General features: G+C 47.2%; 1 protein-coding gene across 1 annotated transcript in view; it reads left to right on the plus strand.

Annotated features, from left to right (window-relative positions):
• UTP11 (UTP11 small subunit processome component) overlaps positions 1 to 15119 on the plus strand; it is a 167148-nt gene extending 152029 nt beyond the window's left edge. The window contains exon 8 of the mRNA XM_069622670.1: positions 14970 to 15119. Within this exon, the coding sequence (XP_069478771.1) occupies positions 14970 to 15053 (84 nt within the window). The 3' untranslated portion in view covers positions 15054 to 15119. The remainder of the gene's footprint in view (positions 1 to 14969) is intronic.
• The last annotated feature ends 1461 nt before the right edge of the window (positions 15120 to 16580 follow it).

Here is a 16580-nt window from a genome sequence, read left to right on the forward strand (position 1 = left end):
ATTGGGCAGATCACTGCCATGTGCACAGGGGGGCGGGGGGGGGTCTGCGTTTAGAAGGGAGTCTGTTGGTTGGGGAAGGAATTGGGATCAGTGAGAACCCAGTTATAGTAGTTGGGTGCTAAACTAAACTGGGCTGGCAATGTCTTGTGCTGTTGTTAATCAGGGTGCAGAGTACATACTGCACCACATTCTGTGAAATGTCAAGGATGAGGGAGAACGATACAGCTTATTCAGATCTCCTACATTCCTAAGCAGGTCACAAATCTCTGTCAATTGAATCCGAGCAATGCTTGCTGGATCTGTTCTGCATTAAAGTAAGCTGCAAATTTGGCGCCAGTGAGTTTGCTTCACTCTACTGCGCCAGATGGTAGTTTGTTTTTGTCTTGTACTTCAGCTTTCCATAGAAATATTGCACCTTTTTATATTGGTCTTGTTGCCATTGCCTTGTCCCTCCTACTCCTATTGTTTCCCTACCAGTTCTGACGATGCACATGGCTGGTAATGGTTCAGAACATAATGGAACAGTGTTCCAGAGATGGAATGGCATCCCTGACCCTGTTATCCTCTCAAGTAGAGTGCACTGGGTATTACTGAGGCCTGCTTATGCAAGTGTCTCGGAACATTCGCATCAATCACTGGAATCTGCTGTGTGCACTTTATTCTATTCTTCAAGGCACTGTTCTCTGTAGTTGTGCATTGAAATGGGATATGTTTTAAGTGCATGCAAGTGGGGTAACAGGAGCTGGGGGTGGGGGAATCTGGTGTCTGCAGGTGGCGTTGAATGTGTTGATGAGTGTTAACTCTCCGGAGACTGGCCAATGTGACCTGCGTTTCCCTCTTTCGTCCACTATCTACTCCACTATCATTTCTTAGTGTTATACTGAGAAGCGCACTATGATGCAAAGCGGCAATGGATCTAGAAATCAATTTGGTATATGGGCTTGAATGCAGAGAGTACCTATCTGTCTCTCCCGGACTCCCTTGATGTTCATATGCTACGTGGAGAAGTTCAAAACGGATCACCAGATTTATGTTGTGTGTAATCGGGAGCTGGAAGGTGCAAGAAACTGAAGAGGCTTCCCTCCTAGTATAGGCATGAAAGGTACTCGCGTGTATGCTTTGGACATCACAGAACAGGTTAAAAAAGGAAACCTTATTGTTGCACCCATTTCCGCAGTCGTCCAAACACAACATGGCACAAGTGTATGCTTTTCTCATAGAACAGATGCAATCTAAGGGCCAAGAGCACACTTTGTTTAGACACAGTACAGGGGGGAAGCTTTGCAAGCATATATTAGCCCAAAACCTGGTCCAGAATTGGCAGAAACCATGCAGACTGGCAGTAGCGCAATCTCTCCTTATCCTAAGCAAGTATTGCCCCTGCAGTAGTGATGCAAACTTGTCCTAGTAAAAGCGCCCATCAATCTCTCCATACACACTCCACCTAGACCCCCTTCTGTATATCCTTCTCCCACACACCCACTCACGCTCGTAGTTTCCCAGTAACCTGACTTTTGAAAAAAATACATTCATGAATGTTTTGGTTAAAGGTTGTGTGATCTTGCAAAGTTTGTTTATGAGAAGGATCCACACTGATTAGATTACTTGGATCATACTACATCATATTCTACATCATATGTTTGCAAAGTTGCCCTAGTAGGTGATGTGGTCCAGTTACTACATTTTGGAGCTGGTATTTGTTGGGACAGTTTTTCTGAAGTCCAACTAACGGCTTAGTAAAACCATTCAACTGAGGCAGTATAAGGCTCAACCCCCGAGTATATGGTAGCGTAGACAGACCAACCAGGCTTATCTTGGGAGGGAGATTGGGCTGTAGGAAAGTATATAGAACCTGTAGTATACCAAGGATTCAATAGAAACACTTACAACCAGAAGTATTAAAAAAAAAATGACGATTTATTATGAATATAAGTATGCCAAGTTGAGTCTTGGGGTAAGTACTGGTCATAGCGCTCTTTTGCGCTCTAAAACACTTGTGTACGAGGGCGATATGAATAAAATGTAATTCTATAGTCATAAACGCATTTCTAAAGGTGAGTATAACCCATATACTTTTAAAAGGAGCTATCGGCAATCTAAAGGTAGATATAAACCTAAGACTGTTTTACCGTCTGTATAAGACAGACCAGGGAAAGCAAAACCCAATGTTACACTTTATGAATGACTCCATGTTATTCTAGGTTGGTAAAACCTAAGGTAAACTTAAACAGGCTATACAGCAAGTTGGGGGAAGCCAGACCCATTTAGGAAACGTATACACCTATTCTCTGTAAAGAAATAGTGAAGCCAACAGCATTACTTTTGGGAAAGGGGCATAACAAATTCCCAGGTGAGTAAAATAACCTTACATCTACTTTTCAGAATGGCACAACACACATTCAAGGTAAGTAAGAACATTGCTAACTGTTCACTCTCAGAATTAAAGTTACCAACTTCAGTAGTAAGTACTTTTCAAACACTTGTTATTCTTTTCAAGACAGAATACTTACTTATCCAGTCCTTTGCTAGTCTATTGCATGAATTCGCTCAAAGACAGAAGAGGGACCCTAGTGGTCAAGGTGCCAGCTGTAGGAAAGGTAAGATGGGGTTCTGTGGCAGGCAAAAGTCTGAATTCTTGTGGAAGATTGTTCAACAAGTAAGTAGTACACTTCAAAGTTAGTTAGGGTCCAGGGACTTCTGAGAAGACACCCTAGGAGGATTCAACCAATGGGCCTGGATGAACTGGATGAGTGGCCTCCCAATCACAGAAAACACCCCAAAAGCTTTACAGAAATCACAAAGGCCTACGGTAAGTGAATACCCTAGCCAACACATTACCTCAGCATAGTTGAGTTGCAGCACAAAGACTTCAGGATCTGCAGCCAGAAACATGGCTAATGGATTCCTTTGTCATGAAGATGGAAGACAGGACTTTAAAAGGGATTTTGCAGCAGGGATCAACAGAGAAGGCTCCAGGCAAGAGTTTCCTCGCGGCTGGATGCGGCTCTGTAGTTTTGGCACCCTTTTCAGGTGCCAGAAGAAGACTGAATATCGCCGATTGGATTCTCGTTGTTTGTAAGGTCCAGCACTCTGGTGAGGGGACTTTTCGGACTCGATTCACGTCTCTGGAGGTCCAGCAGGATGCTATTAAAGTTTCAGCTCGATTCGGAAGACCATGCACCGCATGATGACTCGAGGTCCCACGGTTTTGCAGCCATGCAAGGTCGCAGCACGGATGGAAGGAAGGAAGGGTAAAAGCAGGCTCCGGTTACACAGCAGGCTCTCCAGTCGCTGGAAATCATCAATATGGTTGTCGCTCATTCATCTTTCTGTTCGGTTTCAGATTCAGTGGTCGAATTGTCAGCAGCATCCAGGTTATGAGTTTTTATTAGGAACTACAGCACAACCTCTGCATTCTCGTCGCATTTTACAGCAAGTGGTGGTCTGGCTGTCTAATCAGGACAGCCAGCCCCTCACTGGGAGTTTTTCCCTTTCAGGCAAGGTGGAAGATACAAGGCTGCAGAGTTTTGGACTCCTCCCTCACTTCCCGCCTTTCCAGATACTCTGGAGCCTGGGCGGGGAATTCACAGGATTCCCGCTGACGACAAAACAACAACTGAGGTAATTCCCACGTAGAATGGCAGGGGAAGACCTCAAACAGCAAGTGCACAAGAAATGGTGAAAAAAGGAGCCCACCATTTTAGCAACATGTTGGCCCTACTGTGCGTTACCGGGGCTGAACTAAGAACCTGCGAATAATGAAGACTAAAAAGTAATAAAAGTAGTTACACTGCCACCAGGCATTCAAGGAAACTTGAAATTGTAAAAAAATGTACCAGGTAAGTAAAAAGGGGATACATTGTATCCTCCCAGCACTCCACATAAGGTGGTGTGTACTGGCTGTTAAGGATAATTCTCAGAAATGTGCTAATTTCCTTCCACCTTCGAGACCCCCAGCAAGTTTGTTGGATTTTGAGGACTTGATTTTCTAACCTGGAGAGAGTGAGACCCTTTTTCCGACTCTCTCATGTATTTTAATGTGATTTCTGAACTTTGTTTCTCTTTTGGTTATGGAGCCTGACAAACTCCATAGGCATCATCTTTTACATTGCGTCACACAGCACCTTCAATGCAGTGACACAGGGAAGTCTTCCAGATTTCCCAAAGGTTTAAATAACTTCTCTGGGATAAACTATTGATCCCCAAAGCAGTAAAGTGAAATTGACTTTACTTGCATTTGTAACTTTCTAGACCCAGCACAGGCTATCTTACAATAGGGTGCTGGAGGGGTTACCTAGTATCCCCTTTGTCTAGCTTCTCAAGTACAATTTTTATGTTACCCTATCCTCACTGAATGGCTGGTGGTAGTGGTTTACCTTTAACTATCGTAGTGTGTATTTACTGCGGGCTGCGTTCGCAGCTGCAGTAAAGCACCCAAGAGTGCCATTTTTGTCAAAATGGCCCCGGTGTTCTTTTTTCGCCATTTCTTTGTGGAAAGGTCCTTCTTGAGATTTTTTGTGTGCACCAAACCAAGTTTGGTCCCCTTGTCTGCTTTGCCTTTGGCGGGATTCACGAGTGAAGCCCGCCTCTGGCTCCAGGGTGTCTGGCAGGGTGTCGGGGTGTCTGGAAGTGAGGGAGGTGCCCGAAACTACCTGTGATTAGTCTCCTAGGAGACCCAAATGCACTCTGTGGTGATTGACCGACTGACTGTCCGGCAAGGACAGCCATCCTGCTGGGTGATTGACAGCTAGGCTGCAATGAATGGGAGAAACTTGAATAAAAGGCGAGGCTTTTGGCTTGGAAGGAGGAGTCGACCACTGGACGAAGGAACTGAAGAAGACTCCTGCTGCAACTCCTGGACGTTGGCTTGCCTGGTGAAGCCCTGCTGCTGTGCTGAAACTCCAAATTCGTATCGACGGAAAAGCCCCAGAAAGGACGACTTCTCCCCTTGAGTTGGTGGGACCAATGAACTCCAAAGTAAGCCACCCGGACATCTTCTCTGAGCTGGTTGAATTTCCACAGAGTTGCTGCTGGAAACCGACTAGCCAGGTGTGGAACACCAGATTGTGTGCGTTGCTTTTAAGTTGGACAAGAGCTCCAGGACGATCCTCCGGACTCCCAGCAAGCAGGACTGCCCGAGCCTGTGCCCCCTCAACAGAGTGCACGACCCCAGAAGCAGGAAAAGTCCATCTCGAAACCCAGGAACCACGGTGTTGCTATTTGCGGTAGTCGCGAGGAGCTGAAACACCGAAGTGCCACTTGTTTGAAGATTGCCAGTTGCGAGCAGTGACTGTCCCATTGCAGTGCAGAAGTCCCCAGAAGCCCTCCCTCTTGTCCCCACAACAGAGGCCCAAGAACAGTGAGATCAGCAGAGGTGCACAGGAACAGAAGTCATCTGCTGCACTTTTTCTTCATTCTAAAGGTACTGTAAAGTCTGAGAGAACTGACTTCTATTTGTATAGTTGCTTGCATCTTCTACTCCTCAGTCTAAACCGCTTGTGGCACTACATTGATTTTTCTTTTTTTCAAAGACTTCTCAAACATTGTGCAAAGACCTTTTCTTACTTACCTACCAGAAGTGGTTCAGCTCATATAAGCTTTTGCCCATTGACTTTGGCTTAACCTATTACACTGAATGACTCTGCTTAGGGAATCTGAAAGAATTTGCCTGCTTAAGAATATTTGCGATCGCTTGTGTGTTATAATAACTTTTTCCTTTGACCAATTCCTAAGAATGGTCTCAATGCTACAGTAGGATATTAATGTCCCCAGCACCCTAGCTATTGAAGTCACCTCTGGGTGTAGGTTGTGACTGTGGGCCATCCCAAAAGGGTCTTTACTGATTTAGTAACTACAGAGTGTGTTTTGAAGTGTATTTGAGTGTTACTGTTATATTGCTCCCTTCTGAAGAAGGCTTATTCTAGTTGACTGATAATAAATTAATAATTGTTTATTCAAGAAACCTTGTATGTAAGTGTTCATTTGAATACTTGTCACTGTGAATCTCTGTAACTCCCCTACAGCTCACATTGACCCCTCTTGAGATGAGCGTGGCTGCTCAACACGCTACCAACCTGTGAAGTACAGATTTATACCAAAGGTTGGCGTCCTATTGACAGGAGGTCAGGGTTGTTGTAGTGCACCCAAAGGGTACTGCATACAATCTTGCCTAACACTGGCTTCCTGTATAAAATGTAAAGGGGGATGAAAATCAGTCTTTGCTACTTGAGAACTGTAGTTCACCCAAGTAGAAGAAAGAGAAATTAACAGGGGAGCCCGTAGGGGCGACCCAGCCTAAGCCCAAAAGTTGTAGGAAACTAGAACTTCAACCATACACTATGGAGAGACATAAAAAGGTCACTCGTAAAAAGAGTAAGATGGGAAATAGATTTCCCTTGACCCATGAACAAGGTAAAGTTACCTAGTCAAAGCATAAAGTTCTGGGGTTGAGACAGGTCTGGAAGATTTATCAATATGAAAATCTTACCTAACAGTAGTATAGCTCAGTGGCAACGCGCTCGTCTTGGAACCAGAGCAACACAGGTTTGAACCCTGGGTCCGTGCTTAGAAACCTCTTGGGTATTAAGGGCGTTATAAAAAACTAATTCTCCAGCATGGGGTCTGGCATGGATTTGCGTCTGGCCGGGAATCCTCGGTAAAAGAAAAAACTGTTTCACTTTCATTTACAAACTGTCTTTCTCCTATAAACCAATCACTGAGCTCTAGGTCATACTGTCCGCAGCCAATGACTGCCCTCTCTCTAAGCCCCTCCTCTGGCACCCACCTTCACCTTTTAACGCACCTTCGAGTGTTGGGAGTCCTCGTGTTTTGCTCCGAGACCTTTTCTAAATTTTTGTGCTTTTTTTTTTTTGTTAAAAAGCTCCTATTTTTGTCAAATGGAGCATGTGTGCTCTTTAGCTCCTTTGACTGGCAAGCAGGAATCCATTTGTCGGCGTCTTTCAACAGCCCTCCACGGCAGGAATCGTCGCGTGTTTTCATCGAAGATTCCAGGAGGCCATCAGGCCAACACCGCACACCGGACCATGTCGGAGGAGAAGGACGGAGGATCCCTCTTGAAGCTCTGCTCCAGCTGCGGATTGAGGAACGTGTTTGTGGAGGGCAAACGCTCCCAGTGCTTCTGTCTCCATCTGGACCTCAGGGAAGCGGATTGTGAAATTGCGCTTGGTTTCTCCAAGCGCACAGTCAAGGATTGGCACTGTAGCTTGGCGGCGTGGCTCAATGCCAAGGCCTCTACCCAGTGTGTATATTTAAAGAACAGATACACAACTGGGTACCCAACTTCTCTGCACACAAGTAGTGGAGTGCATACTTCTATGAGTGACATTTAATTACACTCAGTTGTATTGAGGACAGTCGCATCGGTATCAAATAAACATCACATATGTCACAGACACCTGGTTGTGACAACTGTCATTTTAGTTTGACCATTGAAGTGTCTAGTTTACGCATGGTCCTTTTTTAATTATGTGTATGCAAATTAAAATGTGTTTTTTGATACCGATGCGACTGTCCTCAATACAGCTGAGTGTAATTAAATATCACTCATAGGAGTATCCACTCCACTACCCGTGTGCAGGGAAGTTGGGTAGCCAGTGGTGTATCTGTTCTTTAAATCTACATCTCTACTCGCACACCCTGGTCCCCGAAAAAAAGAGGAACAACACTTGCTCAAAGCGATTCACTCACTCTACCCAGTGTGGCAAGCAGCGGCATGCCTCACCCAGGATCGGGCAGTGCAAGGAGCGGGCTTCTAAGTCCTTTTGAGGGCGCCCCATCCGTGGGGGTCAAAGACAAGGTCAAGCACCGTGAGTCTGTTTCCGTCAGGGCCGCCGTGCAAGCGTGGTCCAGCGACGAGCAGGGCGCCCTCATCTTCACCATCTGCCTCCATCTCAAGTCTCGAAGAGGAAATTGACTCACCCAGGGAAACTGTGGGAGAAGCCGGAGAAGACCAAGGCGCAGGGTAAGGTGTCCAACCTATCCCTGAAGTCCCAGGTAGTCCAGGCAAAGTCATCCTCTATGATCGAGCTGGGGGCAGCTGCCCACTCGAAGGCGAAAGGGGCTGACCCGGTCCAGGGGACCCAGACCGCACCCAGAGTAGCCCTTCCTCCCAAGCAGGAACCTTCAGCCAAGCCGGTGGAGAAAACACCAGAGAAGAGGATGAGTTCGAGACCGACCATTCAGGACGCAACAAAGGGGAGTGGGTTGTGGAGACATCTACCGTGCTGCAGGGCACGGATATTTCTTCAAACGACGAAGACATGGTGTCCGTTCACATGGTCCCGGAGGATGTGGGAAACACAGAGGAGGACGACCACGCTGAGGGGGGACGACGACGTGGGTGCTAGCGCCAGCAAGCCCTACCCCCGACACCTCCCAGGGTCATATAGCTGGACATCATTTCCACTCTCCACACACTGGTGTCGGAGATACAGAACAGGATGCCAATGGCACCCACGGTGGCACCAGGTCTCCCGCTGGCAAAGAAGAGGAAACGGCACCTTATGCTGCCTCATCAACCACCGCACATGCCCTCCTCTCCTAGGGACACGGGAATGGACACGGCAACGACAGACACAGTAGACCGCAGCGTTTCCCCGCCGCCAAGAGCTTCTCCCCCAAGACAAAGTGGGATTGTTCCACTCCATGGTCGCCGGCACACCTGTGCTCCTCCAGCTGATGCCAGAAAAGGCCAAAAAGGAAGGTTTCCTTTACCAGCAAAGAGAGGCTAAGAGGTTGACCATTCTGGCGGTTCCTCCCCTGGACGATGTTTGGGATGAGGGCCTGGCGCTGATGAAAAATCCTGCCTCAGCCCCTGTGAAAAGAGACAGGCTGGAGAAGAAGCAGCGGGTGCCGAAGTCTGCACCCAAGTGCCTGCGGTCACATCCCTCCCCGGAATCTGTGGTCTCGGCTGCTGCGAGGAAGAAGTCCTGAAATCCATAGTCTTCAGCCTCCGTTGCCTCGGCCAGCAAGGGGAAGAAGTTGGACGCCATGTGTAGGAATGTCATATACACGGTTGCAACAACGGTCAAGGCAGCGAATGCTCTTGCGATCCTGGCCAGATACGACCGGGAGCTGTGTTGCATGATGGCGCTGTTGTTGCAATTTCTCCCCGATGCTAAGCTGATCGAAGGTGCTGGAGAGCCTCCAGGAGGGCGAGGTGGCATCGGACCATGCCATCACAGTGGCCCTGGACATTGCAGATACAGGGTTCCGACAGATGAGGAACAGTGTCTGCCTCCGTCGTCGTAGCTGGTTGAAAACCACAAACTTTTGGCAGGAAGTTCAGACGATGGTCCTGGACATGCCTTTCAATGGGGACAATCTCTTTGGGAAGGCCTACGACTAATTGTTGCAAGTCATGAAAACTGACATGGAGACGGCCCGTGCCCTTCAGCAACATTGTCCTTCCTTTCGTGCCTCAGGAGGAAAATCGGGCAGTTCGTCCAAGGGTTTCAGCAGGGGATCTTCCTCATACCATCAGCCCTTCTCCAAGGGTTTCAGCAGGGGATCTTCCTCATACCATCAGCCCTCCTGTTCCACAAACCAGGAGGCCTACAGGGGTTGTTCGAAGGCTTTCAGAGGAGGCCGACGTCATCGCTCCCAAGGTGGCACGCAGGCCCCGAATCAGGATTGAACCGGCCAGGATGTCGGGCCCCCACCTATGCACCCCGATGGGAGGCTGGCTTGCGGGCTTCGTCAGCGAGTGGAAGATCTCCACCGACTGATTGGCTGCTGGATGCACTTGCCCACAGACACACACTAGAATTCTAGGAGAAGTGTCCGCGGATGCCACTGGTTGCCCGGCAGTAGCAGCACATCCCTCAGCTCCTGCAGGAAGTACAGTCCATGCTAAGAAAAGGGGCGATAGAGCTGCTTCCAAAGCGACTCTGGGTCTCTGGAGTCTACTCCAGATACTTCTTGGTAAAGATAATCGGGTGCTCGAGCCCCATTCTCGACCTGCGGCGGCTAAACGTGTACCTCAAGTTCCAAACATTCAGGATGGGCACGTTGCAACATGTGCTAGGCCAACTGGAGGAAGGGGACTTCCTAACGTTGCTGGATCTAGAGGACGCTTACTTCCACGTCCCCATTCACGAGAAGCATCGGAAGTTCCTGCATTCGCTGTACAGGGAAAGCACTGCGATTCAAGGCCCTTCCCTTTGGACTGAAGTCGGTGCCCAAGGTGTTTAAGAAGTGCCTGGCACCAGTGGTGGCCCATCTACGCCTGCAAGGGATGCATGTGTACCCGTACCTAGACTACTGGCTCATCCATGGCAAGTCAAGAGAAGTCGCTGTCGAACACACGGACAGGCCCATTCGGCTCCTGACGAATCTGGGATTCTCTGTGAACTATCCAAGGTCCTGCTTGATTCCATCGCACAACGGACTGTTCCTGGGGTCCAGGCTCAATACGGTCTCCTGCCTTGCGGCCCCCTCAAAAGATAGAATAGCGTCCATTTTGGGCAAGGTGCAATGGCTGTTGACACAGAAGATGGCCACGGTGCAGACCATCAAGTCACTGCTCTGCATAATATTGTTGCGTATTTACCTGATCAGACGCTGCAGGTTGCGGATGGAGCACCTTCAGAAATTTCTGGACGCTCGGTGGGTCCAGGTGGCCGGAAGCTTCGCAGGCAGGATTTTTCTCGACAAGGATTTCCATTGAGCGATAAGGTGTTGGGGCGTGTAGTCCAACAACTCCGGAGACCTGGATTTCCAAGCCCCCCATACCCGGAGACGGTCAACACGGATGCTTCTCTGGAGGGCTGGGGAGCCCACACCCGATGTCTCCACACCAAGGGCCTGTGGCTATTGGAGGAGAGGGATCTCCACATCAATGTCCTGGAACTGTGAGCAGTGTTCTGGGTCCTCAAGTAATTCCTTCTGTCCCTCAAGCGCAAGGTGGTGAGGGTCTTCATGGACAATACCACCACCATGTTCTACATCAGGAAGCAGGGGGCACCAGACCCCCAGCCTCTCTCCAGAAAGGCGCAGGACTTGTGGCAGTGGGCCGTCGTCCAGGGGATGTTTTTCATTCCTTTTCACCTGGCGGGAGTTAAGAACACCATCGCTGACTCTCTCACCAGGGAGCTGCGCTCTTGCCACAAGTGGGAGTTTCGGCAGGATCAAGTGGACAGCCGCTTCCTCTGGTGCGTCAGACCCCAGATCGATCTGTTTTCTACGGCGACAAACTCCAAAGCCAGCAGGTTCCACAAGCCAAGGAGCATGGGGGATGCGTTTTCCTTCCCGTTGGAAGGCCTGTTCCTGTATGCGTCTCTCCCCCCCCCCTCATCCCCCTTGCCTCTCCTACTGCTAGTCATCAGTCAACTCAAACGGTGCTGATGCTGGATGATCCTTGTCGCCCCGTCGTGGCCAAGGCAGATTTGGTACACAGATCTTCTCAGCATGTCAGCGTCACCCAAGATCAAGCTACTGGTGGTTGCGGATCTGCTTGCAAGAGGAGGCGGCACAATCCTACACCACGAACCAGGACCGCTGAACCTGAAGCCTTGGCTCCTGTAGCCTTGGTGTTCGGAGGGTACAAACTGCCGGTGGACTGCAAGGTGGTCCTTGCCAAGGCTTGATCGTCATCGACTCTGAAATGCTACTGGCACAAGTGAAAACGTTTTGCGACGTGGTGCCAGACGCAGAAGATCAACCTTCTGAGGGTCACGGCCCCGCATATTCTTCCGTACTTCTTGTCCATGGCCAAGGCGGGGCTTGCGCACGCCACCATCAAGGTGCATCTGGCAGCTATCTCCCGCTACACCCGGTCTCTAGAACTGTCTTCTTCCGTCCCACTGTCTCATCAAAGAGTTCCTCAAAGGACTATTTTGACCGTTGCTGCCGGTGAAGGCTCCTGCCCCAGCCCCGTGGTACTGACGAGGCTCATGGGTGGTGGGGCCCATCAAGCCTATTCATCAGGCCCCTCTCAAGTTCCTCTCGTGGAAAACTGCTTTCCTAGGTGAGATCAGGCCCTATCCTGCAAACAGCGGTATCTGAATTTCCACGACACATGGGTGGTGCTGCGGACGCACCCCTACTTCATACCAATGATTCAGTTGGAATTCTACCTCAATGAGCCTTTGGTGTTGCCCGTGTTCTTTCTGAAACCTTTGTCGCCGGCTGAAAGGACTTTGAACTCGCTGGATGTGGCTCGTGCTATGAAGTTCTATGTGGCACGCATGTACATTTTCCAGAAGACATCTCAACTTTTCGTGAACTTTGGTCCTGTGAACCATGGGAAGGCCTTGCCCGAGGCTTCCATCTCCAGGTGGCTCTCTTGCTGTATCTCCCACTGTCACCGGTTGGCAAACTGACCGCTGTCCGGCTGTCTGAGAGCCCATTCTACAAGAGCGATCGCTGCGAAAATGGCGTTCCTGTCTGGTGTGCCCCTGCTGACATCTGCAGGGCTGCTACGTGGAGGTCCATGCACACCGCGACAAGATTCTACTGCGTCGACAGGATTTCAGAGAGGAGTTACAGGGTCAGCTAAGCAGTGCTATGAAACCTGTTTGCTTGAAGGTGAGCCTGTTCCGGAGGTAAGAGTATTTGCTACTGTTGTGTAATGTTGTACTGCTATGTATTCTTTATTCATGAGCATGTGAATCCATGCCAGACCACATGCTGGAGAAGGAAAAAGTTACTTACCTGTAACTATTGATTCACATGCAAACCCTCCCTCCTGCCCCTCTGCACCTCTTCTTGGCCATCCTGCCACTTACGTACTAGCAAATCTGAAGATGGCTGCCAGAGGAGGGGCTTTGGGAGAGGGCAGTCATTGGCTGGGGGCAGTATGACCCAGAGCTCAGTGATTGGTTTATAGGAGAAAGACGGTTTGTAAGTGAAAGTTAGAGCAAGGAGAAATTTACAAAGGCCTGCATTGCGGTGGGCTCCCTAGGGTGATTTGATGTAAAGGTTGGTGTTTTTTTTTCCCCTTGTTACCACTTACTGTGCTGGGTACAGCATATCTGGTGCTGGGTACGGCATGCTCACAAAAGGTAGAGGGGAAACCTGTGGCGCTTGGTTTTGTTTGTAAATTCCATCCTGAACCAGGCAATTGGAGCTGGACTTGGATAACCTCATAGCAAACTTTACTAACACTGGGAATCAGGTTTGTCCCGTTGAAAAGTTTGATGGCCTTCATCTCTGCTGCATGGTTTTTTGGGCAACAATGTGGGTCTTTTTACATTTGTTAAAGAGAATGATGCATTTATGGTCAGCATTGGTATGAAACCAGATTGGATGGCCCATACTTTTGTTTAGTAATGGAATCGACGGTGAAGGCAGAGGTTGGCTGGCTGTGGAATTTAAAGTACCTTGAGTCCCAGCCATTATCCACAGAATACGTTTGAGTTGCTTCTGTTGATGACATACCACAGCAAAATGTGTCCGTTTCTGAGTGGTCCAAAGAGCCAACAATGTATTTATTACGCTTTGTTTCAATAGACTGGCCACTATTGAAGTTTTGGGGTGGGGGTGCAACGTTGAAAGAACAAAGCAAATATCGAGGCTTAGTACCACCAAAAATGAAATACGCCAGTCACGAGTTCAGAGGTACATGTACAATTTTAATATGCAGATACAGATAGCTATCTGGCTCCCAACACCTTGCAGTGTGTACCAGCAGACACCATGAGGGGAGAGAGTGCTGGACATTACAAAGCATGCATTTCTTATACACAATCCTGGTTACAACGTCCAGCCCATCTCCAAGTTAACAATTTACTAGGGTTCATACCCAGTTCACATTGCTAATACAGAATCAAATAGTTGTACATGGTTTGATGTTTTCTTTAAACAGTTGACATGTTTTTCTGCACACAGAATACAATGGTAACATCTGTTTTTCGAGCTTAAAGTAAGTCCATTTTCAAGAACAACCACAATGGATTTCTGCAAAGGCACATAGTTTTAGCTATTCACCATTCTGTTCCAGTGTTTGAACAAGGATGATGCTATTGTTACAGACCACATCTAAATTGAGGTTCAGTTCAGCTTTCTTAGTTCAGGACAAACATTCTGCTTCAGCAGCCTTAACATGTTGACACAGTGCAAAGTTCATTTTTCTCTGCTGGAGCCGAAAATGCAGTTTAACATGAGACAGAAAACAGGAGTTTAATCAAAATGGCGGATGATTCCAAAATGGTGGTGAAGTCGGCTTCATTCAGATTTATTCGGACGCGGTTTTCAGTGTGATGCGAATGTGCTTAGGCCAATGTTCATAATCAGGCGGTATTATGTGAAATATGGTTTTACAATGTGGTCTCCCTAGGTACTAGGAATTTCAAAAACCTCACATGATCGTGTCCAGTTCTGACTAACCTATCAGAGTTAAGCAATTCTGGTGCTTGATTTTGAATGAGACCAGTCTCGTTGAACTTAACAATTCATTATTTTAGGGATACAATTTTAAGGTTTTTGAACACTGGAAGCAAGTTGGTTAATGTGATCAGAAGGTTAATAAGTGGGTACTATTTTATTTTCCTAATAGTTTGATTTTGTTGAGTGTGAAATGTTTCTTTTTAAACCATAGAGCATTGGAATTTTTAAATATGTTGTGATTCTGGGCAAATCACTTAATCTCCTGTGGCTCGAATTGTAAACGTGTAGGGTCCATTTTTAGAGGCACAATTGCACATTACTGGTTGACTTTTTACACCAGTAAAATCCTGGTTTACTTGACTGCACACCCGTACTGTTCCATCTACAAGTCTCCTCCTCACGCGCCACGAAGCTTGCTCTCATTGCCAATGAAAGTAGTGTTGTATAGTAGAGTATTCCTAATTCTGGGTGTATGTCAGCTGTTGCTGATTCTAGAACTATAGAGGCACAGAATGCAATTTGCCAATGTAGGGATGACAGCCTTTCGTGTGTTAGTGTCTCCTCCATTGTATTGCACGATCCCCATCTGGAAATAAACCACTGCCTCTGTTGCTTTTTTTTAGGACAAAACCCAGAAAGTGAAGATAAAGAAGGAAACTGTGGACTCGCCGGCCATCTATAAGTTTAAATACCAGCGAAAACGCTAAAGAAGGCCTAGGACCCTCTGTTATCTGCATTTATTCTCATTATTAAAGTGTTGGTGTTTAAATGTTGGTGCTGATTCAGTTGTCTATTTTGGTAAAGCCACTAAAAGGAGCGGTTAATTTTAATTTTGCCAGTTAGTCAGTCTTGTTTGGAACACGTCTGTATGTCCAGTTTCTCTGCCATTATCATGTTCCTGTATCAAATGTTTACAGGTAAAGTTTATTTTTTAATAAAAGTATTGCTAATTCATAACCGGAACGCCTAGGGCATCGCTCTGCTGATTTGGGTGTGTAAAGTGGGGGCAAGGCAAATAAGCCTCGATTGCTCCAGGTTTGCCCGCTTCGCCTCCTATGAATGATGCTTTTAATTATTTTGCAGCCTTTTGTTTCTTGCTTTGCAAAGCCAAATTCCTGCATCATGCTAGGTTTCTGAAGTGCCTGGTAGGACTTCTACGAGCTGATAGAAGCTGGAAGCACTTTATAAATTACATACTTATAATGCTACAGAGTGGAAACATTACATATTTATAATACTACAGAATGGAAACTGATCAGGCAGCTGCACGCGGACATTCATGTTAGACCCTGGTTAATTTATCTGCATAGCAGGGTTGATTGACAAATCGTTTTCCAGGCATACATTTGACTTGCTCCCGGAAAAGGTAGTCCACTATGATTAATGTATGCTGAATTGATGAAAGGATTGCCAATCTTTCGATTGGCATGCATTTGGATTAAGTTATGCATGCCCTTCGTCTGTTCCATGATAATGATATGGAATTGTGCCAAGTAGATGTCTGGATGGGGAAAAGGTACAATGCTCACAATGTAACTTTGCAATTTGTCACAAAATTCCAGAGTGGTGTTTTTGAATCTTTCGTTAAACACACACAAATTACACCTGAACGTTTTGAATGCAAGCAGTGGATGTAAGGTGTGAAAGTGCACAGAGATATGCCTAATGTGTAGACTAAGAAGTGATATACAGTCAAAGGGACCTTCATGGAAGTTTCTTTTAGAATTTTAGTTTTATTCCGGAGGAAGTTAATCCATTTCAGACTAGTAGAAGGGCCCCGTTCTGTGATCTGAACTGATTTTTCAAAAGTAGTTGGTTGTAATATTATTTCTTTGGAACTTCAGTTTTCAAGTAGAACTTCCAGTAGGAGTAATTTACTGCACCTGGGAGTATCTGCCTTTTCTGTGTCCAGTATCTAATGGCGCACACCATAAGCTCATTTGAAGTGCTGCCATATATAGAGCTCAACGCTCACAATGAAACGGAGTGCTGTACAGCGGAGAGTCGTGCAGACCAAGGGTGGGGGTCTCTATCGTGAGATAATGACATGCTCCCAGGTTTATTTATTTGTCGGTTTGTATCGCGCCAGAGCCCACAGGCATCAGGGTGCAGAAGAAAAGAAGAAACTAAGACAGAAGCTAGGGTCAAATAGCCAGAACAGTTTACTTAAAAAGAAGAGTCTTAAAACGTTTTCTAAAATGTAACAGATTTGTTTCTGTACGTATAGCCTACGG

This window comes from Ambystoma mexicanum, chromosome 11, assembly GCF_040938575.1.
Source record: "Ambystoma mexicanum isolate Mex_15411 chromosome 11, UKY_AmexF1_1, whole genome shotgun sequence".
Lineage (NCBI taxonomy): Eukaryota > Metazoa > Chordata > Amphibia > Caudata > Ambystomatidae > Ambystoma > Ambystoma mexicanum.